The 23,908-nt window shown below is 42.9% G+C and overlaps 1 protein-coding gene across 3 annotated transcripts; it reads right to left on the bottom strand.

Annotated features, from left to right (window-relative positions):
• Positions 1-1,151: 1,151 nt before the first annotated feature.
• Positions 1,152-22,167, bottom strand: LOC122426368 (tRNA selenocysteine 1 associated protein 1). Of its 3 annotated transcripts, XM_043445227.1 has the most exons (9): positions 22,021-22,167; positions 21,247-21,344; positions 15,870-15,969; positions 15,206-15,258; positions 12,857-12,988; positions 11,371-11,490; positions 8,299-8,461; positions 8,058-8,091; positions 1,152-1,429 (listed from the first exon to the last, which is right to left on the bottom strand). In XM_043445227.1, the coding sequence occupies exons 1-9, from the start codon at positions 22,045-22,047 to the stop codon at positions 1,293-1,295; spliced, it is 864 nt and encodes a 287-aa protein (XP_043301162.1). In that variant the 5' UTR covers positions 22,048-22,167; the 3' UTR covers positions 1,152-1,292. The 3 variants fall into 3 exon arrangements, with proteins under 3 accessions (XP_043301162.1, XP_043301163.1, XP_043301164.1); XM_043445228.1 differs by lacking the exon at positions 11,371-11,490; XM_043445229.1 differs by lacking the exon at positions 12,857-12,988.
• Between the last annotated feature and the right edge of the window lie 1,741 nt (positions 22,168-23,908).

Below are 23,908 nucleotides of genomic sequence, written 5' to 3'. Positions count from 1 at the left end.
ATTTATTGCTTGCTTATTCTCCATAAGAGCCAGGATGAATTAAGAGTCTCAATCTCTGAAGATTTTTCTCAGAAAGTGATAAAATGGATCGCTTCTATAATTGCAATTACATTACTCTTGCTGAGTGAGAATTCAGGCTGAGCCCAAGACTGGTGCTTAATGATCTTTGAAGGGTACATACTCTGCCACTCCTCAGGTCTACACAAAACTAGGGAAGCAATCTTTGGCATAATTTCAGGAGGGCCCTGGTCAATGGGATTTCCTATTTGGAAAACAGCAGAGATGTGACAGTCATCAAGATGTGGTTTGGTGATGACTGATCTGAATTACCATTTCCTATGTTAATAAGACTCATGCATTTAGTTTAATATAATGTATGTACTTTAGTTTTAACATTTTCTTAAGAGGTGGGATTGGTACATACATGGCACCATCTTGTACCTCAAACAGTCTAGGCATTTTTGGTCTAAAATAAGCTGGTTCCAACACTTCTACCTTCCCAGGTGGCACAGTGGTAAGACAATCTGCCTGCCAATACTGGAGGTGATTTGATGTCTGGGAGGGGGAAATACCCTGAAAGAGGAAATGGCAATCTGCTCCAGTACTGCCTGAAAAATTTCATGGACAGAGAAGCCTGAACACTTGACCATTCAAATTGAAATTTAAGTAGCTCTTGGACTGTAGCCTTCCAGGCCCCTCTGTCCATGGGACCTCCCAGGCTTGGGCTGCCATTTCCTTCTCCAGGGGATCTTCCTGACCCAGGAATCGAACCAGGGTCTCTGGCGTTGCAGACAGATGCTTTACCGTCTGAGTCACCATTCAACCATTCAATGGGCCCTGCAATTTCACTCCCAAGTTCAAATAATGAATTCCTAGCCACCAGATTTGAAGCAAATTTGTAGGGGGAAAGGAAACCTGAAAACAAGTAACTGCCCACCATTTGACACTATCCCAGCAGGTAATCACAACCTTAAATGTGAACTTTCCTAAGAAGTTGGCTTAGTAACTTATGACCCACCTTGGTTAATCATTATGTCCAGGAGTGTAGGTGACATCATCTGGATAAATGAGATTACTGTTCAAAGATAAACCTCATTCAACCCTCTTCCAACTGGTCCCTGGGTTTTCAAACTCAAATGAAGGCAGCAGTGTTAAGAGGAAAAATATAATTGCAGGAACAGTTGATTACTAAAATCTTTATGAAACATTTAAAAAAAAAGTCTTGCAGTAACTTTAAAAAAGAAGTCTCTTCTCTCCCTCACAAGTCCATTCTGGCTTGTCCTTTGTCCTGGCTATATCATGGCAGGGATCTCTGAAGACACTGTGTCTAGAGGCTGCCAGTGACAGTCCATCAGCGCATCATACAGCTCCTCGCTCTGCTCCATGAACTCCTTGTTGGCCTCGGTCACATCCAGCTGCGGCATGGGGTCTGGAAGAGAAGCAAGGGTGGGTTCAGGGGGTGCAGAGGGGAGCAGCACTCAGCAGCCACAGAAGACTCAGTTCCCTGCTCCCTCCTACCTCACCCGGGCTGCCAGCTCTGCTGCCTCTGTAGGGTTTGTGAGGAAGAGAACAGGGTGGTGGACAGTTCACCCTCAAACAGGACAGGATCCACTTGCATGTGGAGGTTTTCAAGAGTAAATGCTACAGTACTACACGATTCAACCCACGGCTGGCTGAATCCAAGAATGTGGAGGAATGGAGGAGGCTGACTACAGGTTACATGTGGATTTATGATTGAGGCTGGCAGGAGCCCCCCTAAGCCCTAGTTAATCAAGAAAAGAAAGTAGAAAGTGAAGTTGCTCAGTCGTGTCTGACTCTGTGACCCCATGGACTATAGCCTGCCAGGCTCCTCCGTGGGATTCCCCAGGCAAGGACACTGGAGTGGGTTGCCATTTCCTTCTCCAGGGGATCTTCCTGACCCAGGGATTGAACCAGGGTCTCCCGCATTGCAGGCAGACTCTTTACTATGGGCTTACTTGGTAGCTCCGACGGTAAAGTTAATCAAGGGTCTAACTCTAATTTTACAGAATGTGACACGTAATTAGTACTCAAGTAGTTTTGGCTGTCATTCCATGTTTATTAAACACTACACACACCTGTAGCTGTCACATGTCTCAGATTTTCTGGTGTGGTCCTTTTTTGAAATTTGGGTTTGGAAAACCTGATCAACATTACTAAATCAAGAACAATGAATGTCTAATGAAAGTGCTAGAGTCAAATACACAAGCTGAAACACCAAATTCTGTATTTTTATATATTTTTTTTCTTGATTTCAATAGTGGTATTTGTTCACCAGAAACCATGACAAAATACCAAACAGCTTCCTTTTAAACCTCTAACAAGAAAACTATTCTTAGAAGGGAATATTACTGAGCACTAAAAATGAACCTCCATTGCATCCAACTTGGACGAATCTCACAAATAAAATACTGAATGAAAGAAGCAAGACAGTATATACAGCACAGCATTTAAATTCAAAAACAGGCAAAACTAAACCCTGTTATTTAGGGGTGTATATCTGTGTGATACAACTATAAAGAGAAGGAAGTTCTGTCACTACAAAACTCAGTACAGTAGGGACTTCCCTGGTGGTCCAGTGGCTGAGACTCTGCATTCCCAAGCCTTTGACTGTGTGGATCACAACAAACTGTGGGAAATTCTTCAAGAGATGGGAACACCAGACCAGTATGCAGGTCAAGAAGCAACAGTTAGAACCGGACATGAAACAACAGATTGGTTCCAAATTGGTAAAGAAGTATGTCAAGGCTGTATACTGTCACCCTGCTTATTTAACTTATATGCAGAGTACATCATGCGAAATGCCGGGCTGGATGAAGCACAAGCTGGAATCAAGATTGCTGGGAGAAATATCAATAACCTCAGATACGCAGATGACACCACCCTTATGGCAGAAGGTGAAGAGGAACTGCCTCTTGATGAAAGTGAAAGAGGAGAGTGAAAAAGTTGGCTTAAAGCTCAACATTCAGAAAACTAAGATCATGGCATCTGGTCCCATCACTCCATGGCAAATAGATGGGGAAACAATGGAAACAGTGACAAACTTTCTTGGCTTGGGCTCCAAAATCACTGCAGATGGTGACTGCAGCCATGAAATCAAAAGACGCTTGCTCCTTGGAAGAAAAGCTATGACCAACCTACACAGCCTATTAAAAAGCAAAGACATTACTTTGCCAACAAAGGCCTGTCTAGTCAAATGCATGGTTTTTCCAATAGTTACGAATGGATGTGAGAGTTGGACTGTGAAGAAAGCTGAGCACCAAAGATTTGATGCTTTTAAACTGTGGTGCTGGAGAAGACTCTTGAGAGTCCCTTGGACTTCAAGGAGGTCCAACCAGTCAGTCCTAAAGGAAATCAGTCCTGAATACTCTTTGGAAGGACTGATGCTGGAGCTCCAATGCTTTAGCCACCCGATGCAAAGAACTGACTCATTGGAAAAGACCCTGATGCTGGGAAAGATTGAAGGCAGGAGGAGAAGGGGATGAGAGGATGAGACAGTTGGATGGCATCACCAACTCAATGGAAATGAGTCTGAGCAAGCTCTGGGAGTAGGTGATGGATAGGGAAGACTGGTGTGCTGCAGTCCATGGGGTCGCAGAGTTGGGCACAACTGAGCGACTGAACTCCCAATGCAGGGGACCCTGGTTCAATCCCTGGTCAGGGAACTAGATTCCATATGCCACAGCTAAACATCGTGCATGCTGCAACTGCCGCCAAGACCTGGTGCAGCCACATAAATAAGACCCCATGAACTGCAGCACCCTAGGCTTTCCTGGCCTTCACCATTTCCCTGAGTTTGCTCAAACTCACGTCCATTGAGTCAGTGATGCCAACCAACCATCTCATCCTCTGCTGCCCACTTCTGCTCTCAATATTTCCCAGCATCAGGGTCTTTTCCAATGTGTTGGCTCTTACCAGGTGGTTAAAGTATTGGAGCTTCAGCATCAGTCCTTCCAATGAGTATTCATGGTTGATTTCCTTTAGGACTGAGTGGTTTGATTTCTTGGCTGTCTCAGGGACTCTCAAGAGTCTTGTCCAGCACCACAGTTTGAAAGTATCAATTCTTTGGCATTCTGCCTTCTTTATGGTCCAAGTCTCACATTCGTACATGACTACAGGAAAAACCATGGCTTTGACCATATAGACCTTTGTCAGCAAAGTGACATCTTTGCTTTTTTAACACACTGCCTAGGTTTGTCATCGCTTTCCTTCCAAGAAGCAATCTTCTAATTCCATGGCTGCAGTCACCATCCACAGTGATTTTAGAGCTCAAGAAGAGGAAATCTGTCACTGATTCCACATTTTCCCCTTCTATTTGCCATGAAGTGGCAATCTGACATCAAAGCTACTATGATAGCCAAAATGAAAAATAGTAACTGTTGGTGAGAATGTGGAGAAACGGAAATGCTCCAAGCCTTTTTGGACAGGTCTGGCCATTTCTCAAATGGTTAAACAGAGTTTACTGTATGATCCAGCAATACACTCCCAGGTATACACTGAAAAGTACTGAAAACTTTTCCCTGAAAACCTCTCTATGTCCACACAAAAACTTATACACGTATGTTCATAACAATATTATTTACAACAATGAAAATGGACACAATCCAAATGTCCATCAACTAAATGGATATCCACAGAATGGAATATTATTCAACCATAAAAAGAAAGGAATGACACATGCTATAACACAGAGAAATCAGAAGCTAAATCAGAGAGGCCATTCACAAAGGACCACATATCATACATGACTCCATTTATTTAGAATGTTTAGGACAGTAAATCCAAAGTAGGTGAGTGGTTGCCAGGGACAGGATATTGGAGTGACTGCTAGTGGTTTCACAGGATTCTTCACTGGAATTAAACAGTGGTAATGGCTGCACAACTTTGTGGCTATTTTTATAAACTACTGCACACTTTAAAAGGGTGAATTTTATGTTATGTGAGTTACACCCTCCAAATAAAAACCAAAGAACCTGAGTTCTTACTGTATATCCTATTATATTTCAGGACTTGTTTCATTGAGAACATTTCTCTACATCAATATTCTTAGAAAAAGACATAATTTATTATTTTTCTTTAAGAAAAAGACATAATTTAATAAAATTTTACCAGTATTTAATAAATCTCCTATTATTAGATATTTATCTGTATTGATATCATTGTGGGATAAAATCTTTCAGGTAAAATTAATTTCATGCATATGAACATTTTAAGAATTCTTTGTAGAAAGATAGTATATTTTAATTTGTATTTAAGTACTAGTATTAGCAGTGTGATGGTTACATTTTGTGTCAACTTGGTCAGGGTAGTGGTGACCAGTTGTTTGGTGAAACACCAGTCTAGATAAAGATATTCTGTAGATGTGATTCACATCTACAATCAGCTGACTTTAAGTAAAGGTGATTATTCTCAATAATGTGGGTGGGCCTTAGCCAACCAATTAAAGGCCTTAAACTGAGGATTCCCAAGGTAGGAATTCTACCTCTAGGTGCTAATATAGAAATCCTGCCTGAGCCTCCAGCTTGCTGAAGCACAGCACAGATTATAAATACATATATCCTTTCGGCTCTATTTCTCTGGAGAATCTTGACTAACACAAATGGTATATGCTTAAATTCTTTTCTCTTGTGGTTTATAGGCCATTTGCGCTTCTTTTGTAAGCTGTTTCCAACTTTCTCAGGCACTTGTAAGAATCAGTCAGTGCTGAAGCAACCAATCAGTGGTGAATCTTTTCACCCATTGCAGGTGCCCATTCCTGCAACCAGAGGAATCCCTTTTGTAATTCTAATCTAAATTATGAGTTGAAATTTTGAGCATGTACAGCGAGCAGCTCCATACGCGAACTCCAGGAAAGCAGAGCATGACCAGTCTGGCCACTCCACTCAGTGCTGGTAATGGCATATGGCAACAGATTAGCAAAAGCCTCCAGCAAGGGCAAGCATCTTTGCTGCTGCTGTGTCTCCTCTTGGGTGTTTCTGGCCGAGCCACGCAGCTCTAGGGGTCTCAGTTCCTTGACCAGGGAGTGAACCCAGGCCATGGTGGTGAAAGCACCCGGCACTGGACCGCCAGCAAATTCCCAAGGACACATGTTTGGGTGTGCAGACGTCTACGGACACACGGACAGTATAGCACCCTTCCTCACTTGGGTGACAGGGCCTGGAAGATGGCCTGCTGAACCCAAGGCACAGAAGAAGGACGACACACCCTCCTGGGCCCTGTTTCTGTGTGGCTATTAGGTTAAAATGGGAGGTGTTAGGGACTTCCCTGGTAGTCCAGTGGTTAGGGCTCCATGCTTTCACTGCCAAAGGTGTGGGCTCAATCCCCGATTGGGGAACTAAGATCCGGCCACCCAAAAAAAAAAAAAAAGAGAGAGGCATTATAACTGTGGTAAAGAGCCTGAAGTCTGGGGCAAGACTGCAGGGTTCCAAGACAGTCTACCTCTTGCTACGATGTTGCAACTATGCTGACCTTGAACATGAAATCTAATATGCTTTCTCTTCTGTAAAATCAAGATAATTAAGGTACTTACCTCAAAACCATTGTGAATGTCAAATGAGTTAATACCTGTAAAAGTGCTTAGAACAGTGCCCTGTACATAGTAAAACCTGTCAGTTATTAACTATTTAAGCTTCAGTTTTCTTTTCTGTAGAATGGGATTTATAAAGGAACCTATTCATCAAAGTGTTGATAGGTAGCAGTGCCTGCAAAACTACTGTAGTAGTGTTGGCTATAATAATGGATGATGAAGAAATAGAAAAACTCTAAGGAGTTACACACAAATATTGTTATAATCAGGATAATTTCTCTAAAAAGGAGGCAGTGCTTCCTGCAAGAAAAGGCAAGAGATTAAGGACAGAAAGATAGGGACTCCAGGCTGAACCTTGCTCCTAACTCACTGGGTGACCCTGAGAAGACCACGTGGCACTCCAGCTCACCATCCCTCTACTGGAGCTCCGGGTCTGCCCAGCCCACCCCTATGGTCGCTGCTGCCAGAATCAGATGACAACATGTTCAGTGAAGTGCTTTAAAATGCTATGATATTTGTTTTATGCCTACAGATGATGTTTCCTTTAAAGGATATTTTGCTTACAGATCACATTTTCCCTATGACCTTCTCTTGAAGAATAATTCTTAAAACAGACTTAAGATTTTAAACCTGGAGTCTTTTGTACCTTAAAATAAAGGTTTATGCACTTAGAAATTGATGTCTGATTTTATTTTACTTCTTTAAACCTTAAACCTAACATTTTGTTCGGAAATACGTTGAAAAAAATCTAAAAAAAAAAAAATTTTTTTTAAAATAATTTCCTCAAACCTTAGACTCCTCTAAAAGTATGAATATCTCATTTGAAAAAATATTTGTCTCAAGGTCGGCAATTACTTTGGTTTTACTTTTTATTCTGTTAAATTCAGTAAAAAATCACAACAAACACTTTTAATTTTAAATAAGCAATAATGGCTATTACCATGTAGTGAAACTGGGGGGTGATTTTTAGTTTCTTCCTTATACTTTACTGTATTTTCCAAACTTTCAATCATAACTATTACTTGAAAGTGAGGAAAATATGTAATTTAAGATATATGGGGGGGAGTTCCTTGGTGGTCCAGTGGTTAAGAATCTGCCTTCCAATGTAGGGGTCTCCAGTTCAATCCCTGGTCAGGCAGCTAAGATTCCACATGCTGCAGGGGAGCTAAGCCCACATGACAACTAAAGAGTCCGCACGCTCTAGAGCCTGTGCTCTGCAACTACAGAAAGACTGCTGGGATAGGCAACAAGGACTCAGCATAGCTTAAAAAAAAGTGTGGAAAAAAATCAAAGCGTGAAATTAAAAAAATTATTTTACATGAATCTGACAAACTGTGAAACAAATATAAGGCAACGGAGTTTTTGGTTCAGACCTACATCCTAGGGTAGAACACCACGTGTCCAAGGAACCTTGGGCTCCCTCCTCTGTTGCTCCCCAGGGAGATCTGGGATCCGTACTTCCCACTCAGGTGACATTCACATCTCACACAGAGTGAAGGGAGTCCTTTCTTACCTTCCAATGCATCATCTCCGACTTCTTCATACGTCTGCCAAGAGACCAGAGAGGTGGGTGAGAAGCACGGTGAAAGCCTAGCCCATGACTAGGATGGCTTCTTTTTAATAAGAGGAATTAAGCTGCTTCATCTTTCCCTCTGTCTTTCTGAAGCGCAAGCTCCTGTCCTTAACCACCCCATCCTGGAGAATCACCCAGGTCTCTGGAGGATGCGGGGCCAGACCGGCCACATCACGGTTACCTGCATGGTGCTCTGGGTGTAGCCATACTGGGGGTAACTATAGCTGTAGCTGCCGGTGTTCTGGTCATAGCCCCACTGGGCGTAGTAGTTCTGGTACTGCTGGTAATACTGGTTGTAGCTGTAACTGTACATTTGACTATACTCCACTGGCTTCACACGGCTCCTTAAAGGAAGAAAGAAAAATAAACAAGCAAATGAGCAAACATTTCCATAATACGATATGACCGGGACTGTTCTGAGCGCTTTACACAGACTAACTTGTTTAATCCCCACAATGGTGCTATACAGTAAATATATAATTAATCCTATTTCACAGATGAGAAAACAGAGGTACAGAGAGATTACATCATTTGTCTGAAGTCACACAGTGAATAAGAGATTCAAACCCAGGCAGTCTGGTCCCAGAACCCAGCTTTAAAGATAAGAGCTTTTGGAACTTCCCAGGTGGTCCAATGGTTGGGACTCTGCACTTTAAGTTCCATGGGCCCAGGTTTAATCCCTGATCGGGGTACTGGGATCCTGTGGGCCAGACAGCGTGGCCAAATTTAAAAAAAAAAAAAGGCGCTTTCAGTGGTTAGGTTTGTCTCCCTTACAAACTCTATTAGTACTGACTTTTCCCCTTCTCAAGATCTTGGGGGGCTGTTTTTCTGCCAGCCACAAAGGCTCAGTCAGGTAAACATGGCCTGGATAATCTGGATATAGAATGATCCAAGGAGCATTTTCAAATTACAAAATATCTTATCACCTTTTCCCTGTAAATCATAAAGTAAGTGTTTCAGGAGCCTGGAACTGTAGTCAGAGATACCATTTGTGGAGTAGGTACTTGGGATTTGTGCCCATTCTTTTTCACATATGGTCTCCTACTTTAAGTCCGGCACAGCTCTACAACAAAGCTATTATTTATTATTCCCTTTGTAAATATGAGAACAGAGCTTCTGAACCGTTAAGTGATTTACCCAAGACTACACAGAGGACTGGAGCCAAATTTTAACTCCAAGGCTTGCACCCCTACCACAACACGGTTCATACAGCACCTGCCCTGCAGATTCAAGTCTCCCGTCCATCTCCCCTTCCCTGCATTCACCAATCAGGGCTGAGGCCCAAAGTCAACAGAAAGCCACCTTCTCTGATTCCACAGCTACCCCAGGCACTGCTAACCAAAGAAAATGTCAAGCCTGCCAAAGATCTACTGCTTTCGAAATCGTAAAAAACCACAGGTGATGAGCTCTTCCCAAGTTCCCCGTGTGCTCAATGTGGCTTGGTGAGCTCTCAGCCAGAGCAGTTAGGCTGCATGTGACTGCCTTAGCATCACCTCCTGATGGGGCGGCTCGATGAAGTCTGATGGCAGAGATCTCCTCTCCCTGCCCACTGCCAGGCTGAAAACTGCTAATGTTTGTCTCCATGGCCCTACCCCGCTGACCCATGTGTCCAAGGAGTCTACCACCCCCATGACAAGTTCAGATCACTGAAGGTACAGGGCCTGGGTCTACACATTTCTGTTTCTCCACACTCAGCTCTTACAAGTCTGACTCTCAAAGGAAACTCTTATCACTCAATTCTTAGTGCATGAAGGCACCTCCCCAGAGGCAGGCATCAAGTGCTGACAACAATGCTCAATGAAGAAACAGATGTAACAGAATATAACAGCTCTGCAGAAGGGACTTTGTTTTTCTTGTTTATAACTACAACTTCAAAGTCTAGGGTGGGGCTGCGGTTGCAGGGACTCAGTTATCATTGACTGAATAAATGATGACACAGCAGAAAACACCAAAATAGTAAACATCAGAGGAACTGCTAGACAGAATATGTGATCAAAAGAATATTCCACAGCTATTAAAAATGTTGTAATGATGACAACTATGCAACTCTATGGCAAAGTGAGTGTGTATACTGAGTAAACTGGGGAAGCAAAAGAGTGAGCATTGTTATTGTATTAAAAATGAATAAAGCAATGAATCTACCACATGTAAACTGACCCATATGCATGCAGTGTGTGTGTATCTACATCAATATCTACATTTATACAGAACAGAAGCTTATGGAAAAGCCTGAAAAGGAACCCAGAAATTATAAGCAGTCATTTAGAGTAATGAGGAACTTTCTTTCTTTTCAATGTTTTCTTTAACGTTTTTACATATACAGTAGAGTTTACAACAAATAACATTTGGAGGGGAGAACTGCTGCGGCTAAACTGCAGAGAGCCTCCAAATCTTTTGCTGTCTTAAAAAACATGGCCACCTGAAAGTTCTGCCCGAAGAGTATAACCACCTGTATACTTTAACATGAAGTTTCTCAGCCTTAGTAAAATTGACTTTTGGGGGGCAGAGGAGACCATTCTTTGCTCCGGGAGCTGACCTGTGCACTATAGGATGTTTAGTAGCATACCTGGCCTGTACTCATTAGATTCCAGAGGCTGACCTCTCCCAGTATGGGATGTGACAATCAAATTTATCTTCAGGTGTTGCCAATGTCCTCAAGTTGAGAACCACTGTTTGGGCCAAAGGATGGAAGATTCTATGCAGAGAAATACTGTCTTAGATATATCTGAGTATAAAACATGCTTGGATATGCATGGGAAGAAGGGTTTTCTGCCCAGAGTGACAGGTACAATAGTGATGTATATAATATTCTATCCTGCTTGTATCATTATTTTTCTTTAGGCCACAAGGCGTGGCTTGTGGCAATTTCCTATATCATATTCCCTATATCATTAATTCTTAGCCACTCCCATAGCAAGGGGGACTCATAAGAGGTTTGTATGTTTCAACAGCAGCTCTACTGGGCAAAGAGCACACAAACTAAGTTTGCAGAGCCCAACTGCTTTTCCAGCATTGCTGTGGCGATTCTGAATGTGCCTGCCTCCCCCAGTCAGAGCTCTCTCCTCAGCCGTAAGCTTCTGCAGGGGCACAGTGATGCTGGCTCATCTCCAGCACCCAGCCTGGCAAATACCAGGCACTCATTATTTGTGGCCTGCACTGAGTCTCCTGGCAGCCTCCCAATCAGCAAGCGGATGCCCTGATTATCAGCAACCGACAAGGCATGTCTCGGTTCCCACGCCAGCGCAGGACTCACGCTTTGGGGATGGCCACGCTCAGCCGCACTGGTTTAGACCCCAGTCCTATGGCTCCCTGGCACTCTGTCAGGGCTCGCTTCTGTTCCAGCTCATCTGTGAATTTCACAAAACCATAACCCCTGCGGGAAAAAGACACACACATACACACGCACGATTTAGATCACAAACGTGATGCAGGTAAAAGCAAAGAACGGAAAAGAAGCCGAGACGGGAGAGCGCGTCCATCAAACCACGTGGGCAGGCCTGAGCGCCCCATGAAACAGGGGTGTCACAGAGCAGCGTGAGACCCCAGCACTGGAGGATCCCACTTCCAGTTCACCCATCTCCTACATGCCATCCTGATGGGGCTTCTCCCCAGACAGGAGCTTCCCTCCCAATCTACTGTGAAGTATTATTATTATTACTGCAGTAGAAGCAGTAGTAATAACAGTCACAGAAGGCCAAGTATTTATAGAGCCTGCCCTGCATGCCAGGTGCGACCCAAGGCACTGGGACTCAGCAGTCACAAGCAGACAAGGTTCCTGATCTCCTGAACTCATATCCCACTTGAGGCTAAATGAATGACAGTTAACATTTAATGACCACTTTTTATTTCCCAGGCACTATGCTGAGTATTTTCCCAGAGTTATCTCAATAACTGTCCAACAACTTGATGAAGGGAGTATCTACATCTTATTGAAGGCAAAAAACCAAACTTCAAAGATGTTTAATGACTTGCCCAAAGTCATGCCAGAAACAGAATTCAAAGTCCAAGCTCTTAACTACTACTTAGATCAAAAAGGAATCTTTCCCGACATATATCATATGATCTCACTTATGCGTGGAATCTAAAATATGATATAAATGAACTTACTTACAAAACAGAAAGAGACTCACAGACACAGAAAACAAATTTATGGTTATCAAAGGTGCAAGAGGGTAGAAAAGGGATAAACTAGGAGGAGTTTGAGACTAGCCGATATAAACTACTACAGATAAACAAGGTCCTACTGTATAGCACAGGGGAACTATATATATTCAATATTCTGTAATAAAAAAAAATTCTGTAATAAACCAGAATGGAGAAAAAATACATATATATATATAAACCCTTCTTGAGATGTTTCTACTTTTTTCTTTTTTTAAAAAATTTATTTATTTTTTTGATGTTTCTACTTTTAAAGTAACAATAATAAAAAAGGAAATACCTATAAAGCATTTTCTATTGATTTATTTACATTACATCATTTCATCCTTACACTAACCCCCATGAGATGCATATACTATTAATCAGTCCCATTTCACAGATGAGGAAACAGGGCCAGAGGTTCAGTAACTTTGTTGCATAATCCCTGGGCACTACTGAGGCTGGGATTTGCACCAGGCGGTTTGGCTCCAGCGCCTGAGCTCTTCACCACCATTCACCATGGCCTCCTTATCACACCTTCAGCTATGAGATACATGCTGCAACCAACAGGGTAGGCATCAATAAAAGTAAGGCCTTACTTAGACACGCCTGTCTGGTCCAAAACCACCTTGCCTCCCCGACAGGAGGGGTAGACTTTGACGAAGAACTCATACAGCATGCCATCATCCACATCTGGGGTCAGATCCCCCACAAAGAGGGAGTATTCAGGGCTGAGAAGAGAGAACGAGATTCAGACACAAAGAAGAAAACTTCTGCTCTTGTGAGCTCTCTTGGCCCATTCTAGATAAACCTCTTCTGTGCCATGTCAGAGAACAACACATCTGATGGGTTCTTAACCTAGTCCTAATTTGTTTCATTTGGCAGTCCTGGCAGAAGAGTTACGGAAGGAGTGTCCTGCCCCAAGTCCCTCACCCACTGAACAAAGCCTGTCTGGCTTCAAGCATTACATGAGTGCAGACCAGGGGACAAGTCAGAGATGCTCAAAAGATAAAGCCAGAGATTCTGCATTCATTGCATACTTTTAATCCAAATGGTGAAAGTACAGGGAGCATGAGAACTGAACCTTCTCTCCTAGAGATGGGCTAACATGAAATCCCTCAGCTTTCAGGACAGGGTCAGCAAAATTTTCTGTGAAGGCCATACAGTAACTACTGTAGGCTCTCTGGGGGCACCTCTGATTTCTGTTGTCTTCTGTGTGTTGACACACACAATCCTTTAAAAATGAAAGGGGGGCCAGGGGGCCTTCCCTGGTGGCACAGTAGTTAAGTTACTTAAGTAGTTAAGGTGGTCCACTTTCATTGCAGGGGGCGTAGAATTGATTCCTGGTCAGGGAGCTAAGACCCCACAAGCAGAGCAGCACGGCCAAAAAAATAAATAAATAATTTAAAATATAGAGGGAATTTCCTGGTGGTCCAGTGGTTATGACTCTGTGCTCTCACTGCCGACGGCCCAGGTTTAATCCCTGGTTGGGTTAACTAGGATCCTGCAAACTGTGAGGCACCGCCAAAAAAAAAAAAAAAAGTAAAAACCATTTTTAGCTTTCAGGTAATAACAAAATTAGGCCACAGTTTGCCAACCCCTGTAATAGAACAATAAACTCATTATTATTTTATTTCAAGTACACCTTGTATAAGATCAGAATATATAAAAGGACAAAGAAAAAGAAAACACCACTAACCCAACTCAAAGGAAATCACCATGAACACCTTGATATGCATTTTTGTCGTTTTGCTTTAGCTTCTTCCTTTGAATTTATAAAAACTGGATACAACTCATTTGTTTCTAGCATTTTTTTCACTTACAGCATCTCACCAACATCTTGACATGTGAGTATTCTGCTACAACATGACACGTTAATGGATACACAATATTCCAAAAAATGAACATATTGTAACTTACACCATTTCCTATTATTAGATTACTTGGATTTTCCCCCAATTTTGCCCATTATATGTAGTAGCTCAATGAACATTTTCTGTTTTTTAAAAAAAACTTTTGCTGTAGTTGATATACAATGCTGTTCTAACTTTAGGTGTACAGCAAAGTGAATCTGTTTATACATATACACATATCCATTCTTTTTTTATATTCTTTTCCCATATAAGCCATTACAGGGTATCGAGTAGAGCTCCCTATGCTATATAGTAGGTCTAATTAGCTGCCTGTTTTATATACACTAGTGTGTACAAGTCAGTCCCAACCTCCCAATTTCTTCACTGCGTCCCCTTATCCTCCAGTAATCGTAAGTTTGTTTTTTACATCTGTGGCTCTGTTTCATAAGTAAGTTCTTTTTTAAGATTCCACATATAAGTGATATTACATGATATCAACGAACATTTTCAAGGCTAATCTTTACACACGTGTGCTAAGTCACTTCAGTCATGTCCAACTCTTTGTGATTCTATGGACTGTGTAGCCCACCAGGCTTCTCTGTCCATGGGATTCTCCAGGCAAGAATACTGGAGTGGGTTGCCACACCCTCCTCCAGATCTTCCCAACCCAGGGATCAAACCTGCATCTCTTATGTCTCCTGCATTGGCAGGCGGGTTCCTTACCACTAGTGCCACCTAGGAATAATCTTTACACATATCCATGAATAAATTCTGAAAAGCAGAACTATGGGTTCAAAGGGTATAAATCTATCTAAAGCTTTTGATACAATGTTCTCCAGCTTTCAAACAGCAATCTGAAATGCTTGATACATTTATGTTGCTACAGCAATTCTTACTGAATAAAATGTCATTACCGTGGGCAGTCAAGGGACTAGAAGAGGGAGCAAATACAGAGAAGATAAGGGCCTTGACATAAGCAAACTGGGGTCAAACTCAGCTCCCCATCCTCCTCTCCGGAAGTGACTAGCGCAGTGAATACATCTTGTCTCTAGCTAGACATTTCCCAGGACTTGAAGCTACCTTGTGGCTACTTACCTGTTATCTGGCTGTTTCCCATAAGTGGCGTAATTCAGTTTAAAACGCTTTGCCTGAAAATTTAAAAACAAACAAACTAAAACAGAGAAAGGTGTTTCAAGAATCAACAATTTTTGGAAAAAAACTGAAATAAATTACCTTGGCCAAAACATCTCCCCCTCTCTAAGCCTCAGCCTTTTCTCCTGTTTAAAAGGAGGGGGATGCACGGATGACCGCTAAGGGCACTGCCAGCTCCATGGTTCTATGAGCCCAGGTGTGCCAGCGTGGTGCAGCTGTAAGCTAAGTAACTGTGGGAAGAGCAGAATGCAACTCTCTTGAAACGTGTCCTCACAGCTGCCAGCCTGTTCTACTTTGTCAATCAAGCAAGAGGTCTAGAGGTTCAAGTCTTCTGTGAAGGGAGGCAGCAGTGCGGAGTGGATAGGGCATGGGTTTTAGAGGCAACCAATCTTCCATCTGCATCCTGGCTCTGCCACTTACTACCTGTGTTGCCTTGGGCAAGTTATTCCATCTCCCTGAGCTTCAGTTTCCTGGTCTGTCAAAGATAACAATGCCTACTGTTTACAGTTGTTATAGGATTAAATAAAAGATATGGTAGGGATTCAATAAACGACAGTTATCCATGGTAACAAAAATGGCAACATTATCATTATCTAAGTGTCCTTACAGGTGTGGCTCCTGGAAGGGGCTTCCCATTGATTTTATGCAAACACTTCTCAGCTGTGGCCAAATCTGCGAATTCTACAAAGCAGTAGCCAGCCGGGATCCTGCATGCAGAGAAAACAGAAAAAGTGAACGGTTAAAGATCTGACACCCAGGGACTTTGATAGGGATTGTGTGGCTAAGGCTCCAAGCTCCCAATGCAGGGGGCCTGGGTTCCATCCCTGGTCAGAGAACTAGATCCCATATACCGCAACTAAGTATTTACATGCAGCAACTAAAACCAGGTACAGCCAAATAAATAATTATTTAAAAAAAAGAAGGGGTGAGGGAAGGTTCAAGAGGGAGGGGAGATAGGATACATGTTTAATTATGGCTGATTCAAGTTGTTGTATAGCAGAAACCAACAAAACACTGTAAAGCAATTTTCCTCCAATTTAAAAAAAAAGAGTAATTCAAGCTTTCACAGACAGACAGACACACACACACACACACACACACAAGATGTGATACCTAGATGAGAGACTAAGTCTGGGATAGAGGGCAGGAAAAAATGTTTTTCCCATGACAGCCCATATTATTTTTGTTCCATGCTGTACTCCAGTTCAGAATTTATAGACCTGAGTATATAAGTACTGCCAATCCAGTCCAGTACCAGATTTATGTAGTAAATCATTTATATGATTGTAAAATCATTCAATATTGTAATAGTGAATATATAATCTATTCATAGGTGTTTTATTTATATTTTGTATATTTATATATTGTAATACCTATGAATAACTCTTGTCAAAAATGTTTCCTGGGACTTCCCTAGTGGTCCACTGGCTAAACTCCAAGCTCTGAAGCCAGAGAGCATGGGTTCCATCCCTGGTCAGGGAACCAGATCCTGCTTGCTGCAACTAAGAGTTTGTATGCCACAACTAAAGATCCTGCACAACTGAAGACTGAAGATCTCGTGTGTCCTATAAGACCTGGCACAGCCGAAAAAAAAAATATTTTCTATGCAACCCAAGCAAACCTTCAGATCTAATGTCTAGGAACTATTAGGAACAGAACAAGTAAAACACTACAACAAGGAAACAAATAAATCCAGAATGGAGGACAAGAATCCAGAATGTAGAACCTAATGTAAGACAATCTTACCTCTTCAAAAAGTCATTATTCTGAGAAAAGAAAGAAGTGGGCATTTCTACATTAAAAAGAGACAAATGCAATATAGGATCTGATCTCTGACTGGATCCTAATTCATTAAAAAACAATACTCAAATATTTAGAAATGTCATGATGCCTATAATTTACTTTCTTGTGGTTTGGCAAAAATAAAACATCTACCTACCTAAATCTCTACAGACACGTAGATAAGGAGAATACAGCAACATATTAACAATTTTTGAAATGAGGTGGTGGTTATATGAGTGTACATTGCACTCTTTGTAAATTTAAATTTTTCTATGATTTAAAAAGTTTTTTTGATCACCTACCACCATCCAGGCAGATACAGAGTTGAAGAACATGGTACCTGACCTTAAGAGACTTAAAATCTAGTTGAACAAAGTAAATCCACAGACCAGGCCTAATTGGGGGGATATCTGTAAGATTCCTGGTGGTCTATTTTTAAAGCATCACCAAGGGACATAAGTAGGTAGATGTGGCTAGATCCTCTGATATTCCTTCTTCCTAAGAGATTTATACTGAAAAGTTTTCCTTAACAGCATTCTTAAAATCTATCACCAGTGAAATAAATCAGACTTTTCTGGAACTAAGATACTCAGTTGAAATAACCTTATGGACACCAAGCCAAAAGGTATGGGCAAGGGAAGTACCGGAGCCCAGGGATCTAAGAACACAGTCTGCTGCTGCTGCTAAGTCACTTCAGTCGTGTCCGACCCTGTGCGACCCCAGAGACAGCAGCCCACCGGGCTCCTCCGTCCCCGGGATTCTCCAGGCAAGAGCACTGGAGTGGGTTGCCACTGCCTTCTCCGAACACAGTCTATGAGCTTCATAAATGTCAATGCTTAGAAGAACGGTGGGGCAAACCTGTGTCTTCTATCTTGTGTGTGCTAGAATCTTAAGCCGAGGTAAAGACCACCACCAGTAAGAGCTGACTGTTACTGAGCACTCACCATAGGCCAAGCACTGTGCGCGCCACTTCACACACAGCATCTCATCTTAGCCTCACAGAACAACTCCATGAGGGAAGCAAACTACTGCTCCCATTTAGATGTGGAGACTGAGACTCAGGATTACATAATACGCCTTAAACCACACAGCTGGTACCTGCCAAAGGCTGGACTTGAGTTCAGGTTAATCTGACTATATTCTTTCCGCAGCAATTTATTAGGAAAATTCCAAACATAAAAATTGAAAGAGCTGCCAAACACTCATATATATATATATATATATATACCCACTTTTTTTTTTAATATTTACTTTACCAAGTGACAATCCATCCATCCACGTCCTTACCTATTAATCACCCTTTATTTTCTTTTTTTTTGTTGATTTTTCTTTTTAAATAATGAAAGTATGACAACACATTTATAGGAGACTTGGAAAATACAGATATCATCCTCATTTTCTGACACATTTCAAAGTAAGTTGCAGATATTGGTACACTTTTCTCAATTATTTTAACATGCTTATTATTAACTAGAGTTCATTTATTGTGTACAGTTTTGTCCTTCTAAGTTACATACAATGAAATGCACAAATTCTTCTAGATGCTAAGTTATTTCCACCACAGATTAATTTTGTGTATTTTAGAACTGACTCAGTGAAAAAGATCCTGATGCTGGGAAAGACTGAAGACAAAAGGAAAAGAGGGTGTCAGAGGATAAGATGGCTAGATAGCATCACCAACTCAAAGGACATGAACTTAAGCAAACTCCAGAAATTGTATGTCATATACTGTATACGTATACCATACATATACATAAACTGTATGTGTACACCAGTCATATACTGTATGACTATACCAGTATTTATATATTTACCTATTCATGGATACCTGGACTGCAGTTTGGGGACATTGTCCAATGTGCTATGGGGCTTCCCAGGTGGCACAGTGGTAAAGAATCCGCCTGCCAATGCAGGAGATGCAAGAGATACAGGTTCAATCCTGGACCTGGAAGATCCCCTGGAGTAGGAAATGGCAACCCACTCCTGTATTCTTATTGTGAAAATTCAGTAGGCAGAGAAGCCACCAAGAGTCGGACACAACTGAGCGACTGAGTTCACACACATGCATGCACGCGCGCATGCACACACACACACAAAATGTGGTATACATACTCAAGTTCTTTTCATAGTAGTTACACGTTTTCATTTCTCTTGAGTAAACACCTAGGACTAGACTTGCTAAGGCAGATATATTGAAGATGTATGGACTTTCCTGGTGGTTCAGTGGTTAAGAATCCACCTACCGATGCAGGGGACAGGGGTTCCATCCCTAGTCAGGGAAGATCCTACATGCCTCAGAGCAATTAAGCCCGTGTGCCACAACTACTGAAGACCACTTGAGTAGAGCCCCTGCTCTGCAATGAGAAGCCTACGCACTACAGAGTAGCCCCAACTCACAGCAACTAGAGAAAGCCCGTGCTCAGCAATGAACACTCAGTGCAGCCAAAAATTAAAGTTTTGTTTTTTTTTAAAAAAGGAAAAAAATTTAAAAAGATACTGCCAGATACTTGTCCCCAGGGTTGTAACATTTTCTAGTCCCACCAGTGATGGAAGAGATGTGGTTACTCCAATGTAACTGTATTCTTTTTTTTTTCTTTGCTGAATTTTAAAAAATTGTCATTAAGGATATGGCAACTCACTCTACTATTCTCTGAAAATCCCATAGACAGAGGAGCCTGGTCTGGGCTACAGCCCATGGGGTTGCAGAGTCAGGCACAACTGAGCACACACACAATTACATAAAATGATATCATTTTAACCACTTTGTAACTGTATAGCTCTGTGGTATTAAGCATTTTACAACCAATCACTATATTCTTAAGCAATATGCTTTATTGTGCATTACTTTTCCTTGGGTCTGATCTTTTCCCCATATTTTCTGTTCCTTGTTTTTAATTTACATTTATTTATTTTACAGTCTTCTCACAAGGCACTTCAAAGTCTTTGTCATATGAGGCAGAGTGCACATGTAACATGTATGATGGTGCCACCATAAAAAACACCGAGGATTTAGTAATCAATGGTTGTTATTTCTTGTTTAGTCGATAAGTCGTATCCTGCTCTTTTGCAACCCCATGGATTATAGCCGGCCAGGCTCCTCTGTTCATGGGATTTCCCAGGCAATAATACGGGAATTGGTTGCCATTTCCTATTCCAGGGGATATTCCTGACCCAGGGATTGAACCTAAGTCTCCTGCATTGGCAGGAAGATTCTTTACCACTCAGTCACTAGGGAAGTCCAATGGCAGGAAAGGATGATTCCAATTCTTAATAAAGATTAAAATGTGAGAACCTATGTCAGTGTTTTGGAAAGTATTACAGAATGTATCTTCATGCCAGTAGCTGATTTATCAGGGTTTTCTGTCTATAAGAACAATAAGAAAGTACCTGTTTACCAAACAGCCAAAGTCTAGGCAGCACTTCATATCTCCCATCATTTTTCAACTAACTGATGCTTTAGCAAGCTGCTTTAGTACTCGGCACAGAGTAGATACTCACTGAACAGTCTTTTTTTTCTTGGCTATGTGAAAGTATTCTTCACATTTTTGTTTTGTGTAGGTATTAACTGTCTCATTCCCCTATTAGGATGTAGTAAACTCCACGAGAGGAGGGACTGTTTCTGGCTTATTTCAGTCATGTGTCCAGGAAATCTAGAACAGTAGCACATAGGTAGTGTTTCACGTGAGAGTTAAGGGTACATGAACTTCGAGAACACAGCTGAATTAGTGTCCTGGCTTCTCATTTAAAAGCTGTGTAAATTTAAGACCGCTATTAAGCTTCTCTAATAACAGTACTTAGCTCAGAGGTTTTTGTGATTTTAAAGTGCTTATTACCTAGCAGATCATAATCTATTTATATTTACCAAGCATATACCATATGCCAGACATTGTGGTAAACCTTGACCGTGAATTAATGGCACTTAATCCTCACCAGGACTCTATGAGGTAGGCGCTTTCATTACGTCTATTTTTACAGTCAAGAGGGAGAATTTAAGTCACTTGCTCAAAGTCACACACAGCAGACAAGAGCTTTCAAATCCAGACTGGCTCAAGTCAGCTGTACGCCCCCAAATGTTAACATCATTATGACAACTATTACTAGGGGTCAGAAACCCTGACCCTCCGCGATGTTACCCTTCTCCTGAATGACACGCAGAGCGATCTATAAAGTAGAACCGAGAAGACTGAAATAAGAGGACAAACCCAGTGAGGCGGTTTCGGATAATTTTGACGCTCATCACTGTCTCCCCCATGGTAGCAAAGGCTCTGGAGATGAAGTTCTCGTCCATGTAGGGCTCCAGCTGCGTAAACACAAGAGCAGAGCGGGTTGGGCCAGCAACCAGACTCCTCGTTTCCCGGATCCGGAGCCCTTCCCCCTCAGCCCGGGGTGGGCTGCACGCTGCTGGCGGGCGGGAGTGGGGTTGGGGGGTAGGGGGGAAGAGGTTTCCTTGCGCAGAATGATCTGAACCCCTGCGTTCCCGGTCCCTCGCTTTCTTTCCCTTTAAACGTGCTCCTTTGTAGAAGCCGCCCCCGCACTGGGATGGAATCCATCCCTCCAGTCCAGAACCTGGGGCGCTCTTCCACCTTTAGGATTCCTCCCATTCTATCCGCCCCCCTCCAACCCTCCTTTTCGCTTCCGTGAACCCAGGCGGGGCCCCTAAGACCCCTCCCCCTCCGAGTCAGCCCCCTTCCCCTACACGCTGGGACTCACTTGGGCGTCACCTAAGAGAACTGCCCTTCTCCAAGCACTTCCACCTTTTGAGGATCCGAGGAGGACCCTTCCCTTCAGTCTCGGCCCCCACCACCCCTACCCTGGCACCTAAATACTGGGACTCGCGCCGGCGTCGCCTAGAAGAACTCCCCTCCCCATTCACGTCCACCCTTTTAGGGATTCGAGGACCCTCCCCCCTCGGCCCCTTTCTTCCTCGCGACGCTAAGATCCCTGCACCACAGACCCGGGAGGCCGCCCTCACTCACGTCGCCCATCCACAGGCTGGCCGCCATGCCCGCGGCCCCGCCGGGACTCTGTGGGGCCCCCGGGCTGGCGCAGACGCGGGGGCCGCCGGGCCGGGACCTCCACGGAGCATGCGCCTCGGCCGCCTTCTGCGCATGCTCCGCAGGTCGGCGCCCATGACCGCGCCGGCGCGCCGCTCCGGGTCTTTCCGGCTCCCGGCGAGCGGGTCCCAAGACTGGAGCCCGCGGGAGGCGGCGGGGCAGAGCCCGCCCAGCGCCGGGCTGTGGGTAGAGCGGGTGACTGGCTTTCTCGGGTTTCTATTTAAACACACATACGGATAAAATTACAGAATTTTACGCTCCTTGTAAAAAAAAATTGCAAATGTAAGCACTTTTTTTTTTCCCCCCAGGTTTAAGATGTCCTTTGGGAGTCTGGACGATTCAGTTCCACTCACTTAGGCAAATTACTGACTGGCCCGCTCCAGCCACCCCCTCACACTGCATTTCCCAGTTTGCAAATTGGGGCAACTGTGTCATCTCAAACGAATCAGTCCCCAAGTCTTGTCACTTTCTGGCGTCCCACATCTACACTAATCCAAAGCGCCAGTTCTAACCTGTCCCAAAACAGTGACCTGCCACAGAAGGCACTCAGTAAACTCGGTTTCTAGAGAATCCTGACAATTTGACTTCTAATATGGGAGAGTCCCAAGCCTTCACCTCAGTTTACTACCCATTTCCCAAAATGTGAAACTTCTATGAGAATTGTCATCTCCAACAGTGAAAGTCATTCCAAGTGCTTGAGGATCCATTTCTGAGGCTCCTTCTGGGCTGATGGCCACTTCAGCCCTTCCTTGACAGTATATACATCCCAAACTTGGGGTGTTTGGCCCAAAAGTCAAGCACACTGGTGGATCCAGTCTTAGATCCAACCACAAGCTGCCAAATTTCCAGTTTTATTCTATTCACTTCCACAGTAGTGTAGTGTTTAGGTGCTTTGACTATAGATTTGAACAAATTGAGCCCTCCTCACTATTTTGGGTAATAGTAACACTTGGTTTCCTGACTGGCTCGTTGGCAGATGGTAAAGAATCCATCTGCCAACTCAGGAGACACAGGTTCCATCCCCATACGGAGATAATCCCCTGGAGAAGGAAACGGCAACCCTCTCCAGTGATCTTGCCTGGGAAGGAGGAACCTGGCAGGCTACAGTCCACAGGGTTGAAGAGTCGAACTCAAGTTAGCAACTAACCAACAAATAGCAGTGTTTACCTCATGCCATGTTTTGTTTGGCCAAGCAGTGTGACATGTGGGATATCAATTTCCAGACCAGGGATCAAACCCATGCCCCCTGCACTGGAATTGTCTTCACCACTTGCCCTCCAGCAAAGTCCCAAACCATGTTTGTTGTGAGGACAAAATGAGAAGTTGGAAAAACATTTGGCCTAATGCTTGGCATCTAATAAGTGCTCCAAAGTGGCAGTTGGAGGCCTTTGAATTATAACTGATAAATATTTACCACTATCTGCCAACCCCTCTGCTTTTTGCATACTATTTTTAAATTTTATTTTACATGTGGAAGATTTTTACATACTTAACTTAGAATGTAAGTTTTATCAGATAGGATTCCTTGTTTGCTGTTTCTAATCAAATTCCCACAACAATGTCAGGGATGTGTTAGACATTTTTGTCAGCAAAGTAATGTCTTTGCTTTTTAATATGCTGTCTAGATTGGTCATGGCTTTTCTTCCAAGGAGCAAGTGTCTTTAATTTCACTGACAAAGGTCTGTATAGTCAAAGCTCTGGTTTTTCCAGTAGTCATGTATGGATGTGAGAGTTGGGCCATAAAGAAGGCTAAGTGCCAAAGAATCGATGTTTTTGAACTGTGTTGAACAGGACTCTCCTCAGTCCTTTG

This window comes from Cervus canadensis, chromosome 24, assembly GCF_019320065.1.
Source record: "Cervus canadensis isolate Bull #8, Minnesota chromosome 24, ASM1932006v1, whole genome shotgun sequence".
Lineage (NCBI taxonomy): Eukaryota > Metazoa > Chordata > Mammalia > Artiodactyla > Cervidae > Cervus > Cervus canadensis.
This window is presented reverse-complemented; position numbering and strand designations above follow the sequence as displayed.